At 34.6% G+C, this 9176-nt stretch overlaps 2 protein-coding genes across 2 annotated transcripts in view; both read right to left on the bottom strand.

Moving 5' to 3' along the window:
• LOC107702323 (uncharacterized) overlaps positions 1 to 8343 on the bottom strand; it is a 26560-nt gene extending 18217 nt beyond the window's left edge. The window contains exons 1-3 of the mRNA XM_016504598.1: positions 8307 to 8343; positions 7826 to 8206; positions 7353 to 7484 (exon numbers count right to left, since the gene is read on the bottom strand). Of these exons, the coding sequence (XP_016360084.1) occupies positions 7353 to 7484; positions 7826 to 8206; positions 8307 to 8343 (550 nt within the window). The remainder of the gene's footprint in view (positions 1 to 7352; positions 7485 to 7825; positions 8207 to 8306) is intronic.
• LOC107702322 (uncharacterized) lies at positions 1799 to 4241 on the bottom strand. The gene is made up of 5 exons (XM_016504597.1): positions 4205 to 4241; positions 3710 to 4096; positions 2731 to 2892; positions 2070 to 2113; positions 1799 to 1960 (listed from the first exon to the last, which is right to left on the bottom strand). Exons 1-5 carry the CDS (start codon positions 4239 to 4241, stop codon positions 1847 to 1849), a joined length of 744 nt encoding a protein of 247 aa, XP_016360083.1. The 3' UTR covers positions 1799 to 1846.
• Positions 8344 to 9176: the final 833 nt, after the last annotated feature.

The raw sequence follows: 9176 nt of genomic DNA, 5'->3' as shown, positions 1-9176 counted from the left end.
CTGCATCCTCTAGGTTTCTTGCCATGCTGCGGACGCAAGCTTCAGACGAAGAAGTGAATGATGTGTGCTCCCGGCGCCTATTTATACTATAGTCGCACCGGTAGTGACGTCATGGCTGTCGCCGGCCAACGAGTTGGTGTTTTTTCAATGTATGCTTCAGACACGGGTCACGACGAGGCGTTCCCATAGCGACCCCTAGAGGACGCAGTGTCTCGTTCCCTACTCAGGGAACCATGGTTACATAAGTAACCTGAGACGTTTTACATGCTCCAATAAAATTCATATTAATTTTAAATAATATATACTAAATTAGAAAGAAATAATTTGAATGAATGAAAAATTTATCAATATGCAAAAAAAAAAAATTCAACTTGACAAAAATAATTACCTGTAAAATAAACAGATTTATATACAGATTGTTAAAATGACCAAAAAGGGAAATAAACATTTGCAAGAGGACAGTCACAAAGACCACTGGAAACATCTGTGGTTTGAACTTTACCTTAGAAAAAAAGAGATGATTGGACTCTGTTTATTACCATGCCAACCTGTAAACAGCACTGCATTCACACACGAAAACCACTTCTTACATCCTGTAACATCAAAAAGCCACTGTTGCATTTTGTAACATAACATCTGCGTACAATGTTCACGATGTATACCTATATCAGTCTGTTCAAGCAAATGCTGTCTCTGCCCTGCCATTGAAGACCAGGCCAATAAGCTTTTATTATTATAAGATTATGGCCTCTCTGTCTTCCTGACCCTGGTATGTAAGTCTGTTTGGTTATTTCTGTAACACAGTTGTTTTGTAGCCTGTGGGTCAACGCCCCCCAGAGGGCCATGGATGTAATGCAGGAGGTAATCAGTTGATAAACAATATAGATACAGATATATATCTGTAAATAATCAGTAAAATGTACTACTCAAAAATAAATTGCATTATTTCAGTTTTTAATTATAAATAGCCTACTCTCTTCTCACTGTGTAACTTGAATATAGTAAGAAATCAATTCAAACAAAACACTTAATTTGTGCACAATGATTCAATTTATTCCACTCTATCAGTCAGTTACATTTCATAAAGGCATTTCTGGACTTCTGTGTTCTAGTCAAGAATCGGTCCTCATGAAAAGGTTTGTGGGTAAGTGATTTTGACGTCATCGTCTGTAATTGTAAGGAAGACCAGACTAGTTTGGACTATTAGCCACTAGATGGAGCCATTGAGTGATCATAATTTTTTACTCTTTTGAGCTGTATTAATATTTACAGACACTCTCATAACTCAGAGAAACTGTATACATTTTTCAATGTAAACATTCGAAAGCATGTGCTTATTACTGATTGAACAGCAAGAATTTGACCAATTACATCCAAATTTATTTTGAGATATATATTCATATTTTCTACAGATAAACACAGACACACAACCTTATGATTTTACTTTAGACTTGTTTGGGACATCTGATTGATAGTCAGGCTGATATCAAGAAGCTTTTAATTCAATGCAGAACATGTAACAAACAAACAAATTAATTAATTATAATTAATTAAGAACATGCAGTTACATGTTCTGCATAATCTTGATATTTATTAAAAGTAATTTACACTAAAATTATCAAATAAATAAAATGTAAAACCCTAAAGTATCATTGGATAAAATAGGGGCTTAAATGCATTAAAAAATAACACAATTATAAAGTAATTATACTTGATTGTGTTCAGTGCCAAAGATTTATTAATGTATGCTTGAGAAGACAGCACACTAAAATAATAGCTGAAATAGCAGAGCATAAAAAATGAATAGACTAGCAACAGCATATGTATTTGAAATGAGGAGGCAGAATCACATCTTGGCATAGGGATGTGCAGATGTCAGGAGTCTATAAGAGGCTTCAGTGTGGAGGCAGATCTTTCCAGTCTTACTCGTCTCACACTGATGATTCTCCAGAGGATCAGCCTGTAATGATTGAGAGGGAGGAAGAGAGGACAACCTAAACTAAAACACCACATCGACCTACAGTACATCTTTGAAATAGTGAAGCTTACTGACAATAAAGAATAGTTACCTTAAAAACATTTGCTTTGAGTATTTCAGCACTCAGGTCAGGACCTAAAAAGCATGCAATGAAAGTCTGAAAAAGTATAATTCTGGCTGTTGAAAATCTATGCAGGTCGATATTAAAACTTCAAGCATGTGCTTTTTAACATAGGCCTACATTGAACCACTTTCACAACTTTTAAAAAATAAATAGTTTAATATGCTTTCTAGTATATTTCAGCGCATCTTAATTACTCCTTATTTTAATCATTTAAATTTTCAATAAGATGCTTTAACTTAACACATTCATTTTCTATAAAATGAATATTAAAGGAATAGTTCACCCAAAAACGTACAATATTATGGATAGAGGACCTGTCTTAATGATAAAAAAAATGTCTTACAAAATGCAGATTTTCACTTCACAATTTGTTAACTGATGAACTGGAGTCGTGTGGATTACTTGTGCATTATTGTAATGTTTTTATCAGCTGTTTGCACTCTCATTCTGACGGTGCCCATTCACTGCAGAGGATCCATTGGTGAGCAAGTGATGTAATGCTAAATTTTTCTACTATGAAGACAAAAACTCATCTACATTCTACATCTATATCATCCTGAGGACGAGTACATTTTCAGCACATTTTCTTTTTTGGGTGAACTATTTTTCTAATGTGTGAATGAGATACCTGTAGTTTGAGACCGACAAAAGCAGAACACACAGATGGAGGACAGGAGTGAAGAGAGGAGAACACACACTGAACACACACTGAACAGCAGCATCCAGCAGAGCACACAGTCAGATACAGGGGGTGTGGCAATGGTGGTGGATTCATGCATAGATACTGCCTCTAAATTAAACAAAAAAGATGTTTGTTTGTTTTGTTTTTTTACTTATCACCTTCACCACATTACACTTTAGAGGACATATATGTTACATTATTTTGCATTAATTGCAAGCTTTGTATGAAGTATAGAGCAACTCTCCTTCTTTTCTCTTTGTAGATCATTTGGCATATGTGGCATATTATTTGACATATTGTAATCGGTTTTTAGTCAGATTATTAATATTCTTTTCAAATTTGTGAAAAGAAAAATATTTCAAACAGACTGAGGTGAAATAGTTACTGTAAATTAATCACAACATAGATTGTCATGGATTTTTTTTTAAGATTATGCATTTTGTTTTTATTCTTTCCACTTTCTGCTCAGAAAAGGGGTCAAGCAAAGTTTCTTCAGAATTTACCAGTATGCCTAAAAGCACAAACAATAGTAAAAATGTTTTCGCGCCCAAGACAAATAGATGAGCTTACACGTTTCCATACTCATACTCAGACTTTGGGTTTATGATGCCGTGTACATCTGTACATATTTCCTTTTCTCTTTTAGCACAGTAGTACATTCCCTCATCAGAGACACTGATGTTTGTAGATGACAAAAAACAACAACATGAACAACCATATAATTTTTATCACCTTTCATTAACACACACACACACACACACGTATAGTGATTGAAGAATAAAAATGCAAAAAAAGTTTGACTGCAGGATTGTGTCAGCATAAGTATGTGCAAGACTTTTCATTAACTAATATAATGAAAATAAAAGAAATGAGTTTGTTAACACAAAACAAATCAACATGAACAACTGTGAAAATGTTTTCTCACCCAAGACAGATAGACGAGTTGTCTTGTTTCCATATTCGTATTCAAATTGATCATTTATGATGCCGTTTACATCTTTACTTATTTTCTTTTCTCTTTTCGCACAGTAGTACATTCCCTCATCAGAGACACTGACGTTTGTAATATGCAGATCATAAGAGTTTCTGGAGCTGTTGAGCACGAAACTAAAACGTGGAAACTTCTCCATGAATATTTCTGAAGAATCTATGAGCAAAGATGGTTGATGCTCATGTGAGCAGTTTCTCAACCAAACAATGAGTGATCCTAATGGTATGACACAGTCAGAGTAGAGAGTGATGCTGTCTCCTGCTTTAACTCTCATGTTCACTTCTGCCCCAAAGACTCTCTGCTGTTCACAGAACAAAATACCTGCAAAAGCAAATACAAGTTCATATACATGAAAGAGGACTGTCAATCAAATCAATGCCATGGCATGAAACATAACATTAAAAAAGCATGCACAAAAAGAGGACTTACACAGAAGTATGATGACTGTAACTCTTGCTCGCTCCATCTCAGTGACAGAAAAATGTGAGAGTCTTCAATGCGGATGTCAGCTCTTATTTGATTGGCTGTGGTGGGAGGTATTTCTGCTAAAGGGTTTTGATAAACTTAAGGGTTGGAATTGTTTTTTGTTTTGTTTTTTAGATTGGTCACTGTTTTAGTTACTAATAACCAGGTCATATTTTTTTGGGTTGGTTGCTTGCTTGCTTGGTTGACTGACTGACTGACTGACTTACTGACTGATTGATTTTAATCCAATAAATTAAAGCAAATTAATGTTATTGTAAATGTGTTTATAATATTTGATACAATACTGTAAATACTGAAGCTTTTTCTATTTAGTATTTTATTTCAACACTCAAAAAATATCTTTTTTTTATTTTATTCAAAATAGTTTACATTTAATTTTAATTGAAATTTTATTGTTGAATGTGTTGTGTATTGTGCATAAATACATATGTAAATGTATCATTGGATATAAAAATGGGTTTATGTTGCATGTGTGTGCATGTGTACTAAATGTAGCAAAAGCATGTTTGAGAAAAAAGCAAGTTCAGATATCAACTATGACATTGCTGAGGGCGGTAATTTTGCAGTAAATTGTATAAATTGAGCAGGCAGAATCACATCTTGGCATAGGGATGTGCAGATGTCAATAGTCTATAAGAGGCTTCAGTGTGGAGGCAGATCTTTCCCATCTTACTCATCTCACACTGATGATTCTCCATAGAATCCCCCTGAAATAGGAGATGCACATGAAACAAACTAAACTACTGTCTTTGACATTGCAAAGCCTGAAAATTTATTAAAAACAAATAATAATATATAGATACCTTATTAACATCGGCTGTGATTATCGCTGCATTCCACTCAGAACCTAAAGATCGTATGAATGTATGCCAGCATAATGAGAAAATAATGCAGGTCTGAACACAGGAACTTCAGAGCACATGTGCTCTTAAACACATAAAAGTGCCAGTACCATCTTAACACTAACTGATATACAGCTTTCATTATAAGCAGTCATTTTTGATCATATAAACAACATTAAATATGTGAAAGATCTTTTATTTCACATTCAGCTTCATGTGTGGATTGGGGTCTGTGTGTGTGTGTGTGTGTGTGTGTGTGTGTGTGTGTGTGTTCCGTTACACTTGTGCGCTCTTTGCAAGCAGCTCAAACACTGCACATAATAATGCACATATGTATTCACAAGGTTGTGGCTTCCTGTCTTTCTTACCAGCTGAGACGAGAGCTTACCTTGCTTGTTAAAAATATGGTTAGCAATAATAATAACAATCATAATCACAATAATCATAATCCATGCAATAAAATGATTCACATGAGGACAGCCACAAAGACCACTGGACACATTTGTGGTTTGGACTTCTAGAGAAGTTCGGAATCTCTTTACTGGAAATGTAACCTGTGCACCCAACAAGACTGAATTCACACATAAACAACAAACCACTTCTTACATCCTGTGGCCCCTAAAGGCAACTTTATAATGTTTACTAGCCTTCATGTAATTTCTTCACGAACATGCTCAGTAAATTATCCCTCTGAATATCTATCTTGATCACTGTGTTTTCTTTATTGATTTTCACAGCAAATTATATGTGACTGAACCTTTGCAACTTGCAATATACAGCCAAATTCTCACTTAAATGAATGCTAGTTCCAAATATACACCACCAAAAAAGATCAAGTGATCACTTGTTATATTATGCTAAAATAAAAAGGCACAGACAGAGACTAACCTAAAAGTTATAAAATATACATTTGCAATTTTAGCATTCTAACATTACTGTTTTAATGTCAGGAATCTCAGAAAAAAAAGGGTTGATGATTTAAGTACAGCTTGCACCGAGGTACATTAAATAAAAAAATGTCAACTGTGAGTCTTATTGACATAAAAAAAAGGAAATACATCATGTAAGTAGACAAGTGATCAAGAGAAAAGACCACAAGTGTGAGTATTGGGACAGACTGCTAAAATCAACATTTCTTCCCCCATGCGGTGACCTGTTACATGTAAAATAAAACAGCTTTTAGGCAATTGATATGACTGTTCTCTCATGTTTTTGTACTTTGTATGTAGAGTTCTTTATTTCTTATTTTTTTTAATAAGGAGAAATTACTGAGTGCACCTGAAATAACAGATTTTGAATATTAGCTACTAGATGAAGCCACTTAGTTTTGCTTTCCTTTATAATTATTTCCTGTTCTGTTGACTTGTTACTTAATCCACCACCAAAGTGCATGCTCCACATAAATCTAAATTGCATTAATGCTATGAAATTTGTTCAAAATATTATATATGACAGACAGACAAATACACAGACAAAAACACAAATGAAAGTCTGTTTTAGGGTCCAGTGGAAACATTTGTGGTTGGTACTTACAGCTGACCACAAGAAGAGAGAGAAAGCGTAAGAGAGCGAGTGAACGAACGGTGGACAAACACACAGGAAACCATTTTAACATCCTGTTGATCAACAACTCTTCATTTTGTTGCAGCAAAGATGCCCATTTTACTCATGTTAATGGCTATGCTTGTTGTCTTCGTAGGTGTAAGAACCCAGAAAAAATAGTTTTTCAGGGCGCTTGTACAACAAATAAAGCAATTATGATTCAAGGCTGCAAACATACATTGAGATCTGCATTTAGCTGCTGTTACTCAATTATATGTTTTATGCATGTAACTTAATGTCACAGAAGGGGTCATTTTTGATCATATAAACAACATTAAATATGTGAAAGATCTTTTATTTCACATTCAGCTTCATACTCCTTCTCAAAAAAAATCATATTATGGCAGCTACACAATATCAATCATTAAACTGAAGAAACATAACTTTAATTTAAATTTACATAAATGTGAATTCTAAAAAAGCAAGACTGGACATATAGATTACTTTCTCACAGAACACTGACATCTGCAAATGCACAACTATTGTGTATACAACAAAAAATAGCAGCAGTCTTTTCAATAACTTGCTTTTAACACATATTTGGCATATTTATGATTTGTTTGCAACTTTAACCATAGTATTTAGGTTTTATATGGGAAAAATCAAGTAAAAAAAAGTGTCAAGGAAATGAACAGTGAATGGGTTACCTGTAGTTTGAGCCCGACAGAAGCAGAACACACAGATGGAGGACAGGAGTGAAGAGAGGAGAACACACACCGGACACACACTGAACAGCAGCGTCCAGCAGAGCACACAGTCAGGAGGTGCAGAGGTGGATTCTAAATGAACACACACTGTCACACTGTTTATTCAAAAACAAAAGCAGAGGTATTCTGAACGTAACAATAATAGTAATAATAATAATTATTATTATTATTATTATCATGTACCTTATACTTACTTAAATAGTTAAACATACTTAAATATAAAGTTGAATATTTAAGTATGTTTAAGTATCCGTATACAAACAATATATAAACAATATACAATTTTGTGTAAAGCTGCTTTGAAACAATGTGTATAGTAAACAACACTATGCAAATGAATACTTCTACTACTACTACTAATAATAATAATAATAATAATAATAAAGCAACAGTTAGCAGAAGTACTTTCTTACCTTCCAGAGAGAGACGAATTGTTCGGTTTCCATTATAGTATACCTTAGATGAGTAGAGGATGCCTTGTTCATCTTCATGTAGCTTATTCTCTTCTTCCACACAGTAGTAGAGTCCCAGATCAGAAACACTGATGTTAGTAATATGCAGATCAAAAGAATTATTGTAGCTGTTGTGGATAAAGCTGAAATGCTGAAATATCTCCAGGCCCCATTGCTTAAAACCTATTATGAGAGAGGGTTGATTTTCATGAGAGCAGTTTCTTATCCATACAACGACAGAACCAAGAGTTAGAGAGCGATCACAGTAGAGAGTGATGTTGTCTCCTGGTCTGACTTTCATCTCCACTTCTGCTCCATTAGTCTGACTGAAAACCAAAACACCTGTAAAAGTGCCAAATAAATGTATAAAGCATTTAAAAATGCGTTATGAACTACCATACAAAAGTTGATCTAAACATAAAAATAGTTTAATCTTTCTTACATAAAAGCACAGTGAGAGTAACTCTTGACCTCTCCATCTTAGTGAGTGATTCTGAATAACTGACACTGGTGAGGGTCTTAATACAGATGTCAACCCTTATCTGATTGGTTCACGTCAATGGAAAGTTTTAATGCCTTGAGACAAAGGGGTTTGGAATTAGATATGAAAAATAAGAGCTATGTCAACCAATCACCAGTATACTTAAATTCGGTTTTAGTAAGCAACTACTCATACTTTTATTCCAGAAGAGCATTTGTGGTGGACAATATAAACTGGCCTTGCAAATCAAAGTTTCCAAACAAATTTCGAGCCAAGGAGCTTCTCTAATGAGATGGTGAGTTGAATCAATTATAAGAACACATAAACAAACCAAGAACAGATTGAGAATCACCGCCAGAGTCAAACTCATTAAATTCTTTGATTAATAGTTGCAGGTCTTACAAAGAACTATACATGACAAAACAGGAAACCCACAACCTTTTCGGTCTACTCTGAATGCAGATGAACTCATTATCTGAGCTGAACTCTCAGTTTAAACCTTCTAGTTCATCACTGATCTCCAAATGCCTACGTGTGGTTTTCTGTGCTGATTAAGAATGCACGCATTTGCACAAGAGGTAGCTTGACCCCAATCCACAGCTGTTTTTGTCATAGCTATAACACTGCAAATTAAGATGGTGCCGTTTCCTATTAACTGGCTCTGTCCAATTAATAGGTCACTGTGCATCTGTCAGCAGTACCTATTTGATCATGTGTGGATTGAACTCCAGAGAGAAATTCTCAGAGAAAAAGCTGTATAGACTTAGGCCTATTCTCAAACTCCAGCACATTAGAAGATGATATGCAAATGTTTGGGTGCAACCACAACTC

Source organism: Sinocyclocheilus anshuiensis, unplaced genomic scaffold (genome assembly GCF_001515605.1).
Source record: "Sinocyclocheilus anshuiensis isolate Anshui unplaced genomic scaffold, SAMN03320099.WGS_v1.1 scaffold86, whole genome shotgun sequence".
Classification (NCBI taxonomy): Eukaryota; Metazoa; Chordata; class Actinopteri; order Cypriniformes; family Cyprinidae; genus Sinocyclocheilus; species Sinocyclocheilus anshuiensis.
This window is presented reverse-complemented; position numbering and strand designations above follow the sequence as displayed.

What these genes read in the sequence shown, in the direction of transcription:
- LOC107702322 (XM_016504597.1), bottom strand. Translation starts at nt 4,241, where the DNA reads ATGGAGCGAGCAAGAGTTACAGTCATCATACTTCTGT. An exon ending in TACAGTCATCATACTTCTGT is followed by an intron (nt 4,097 to 4,204) that starts GTAAGTCCTCTT and finishes TTGCTTTTGCAG; the next exon opens with GTATTTTGTTCTGTGAACAG. An exon ending in TCAAAGCAAATGTTTTTAAG is followed by an intron (nt 1,961 to 2,069) that starts GTAACTATTCTT and finishes CAATCATTACAG; the next exon opens with GCTGATCCTCTGGAGAATCA.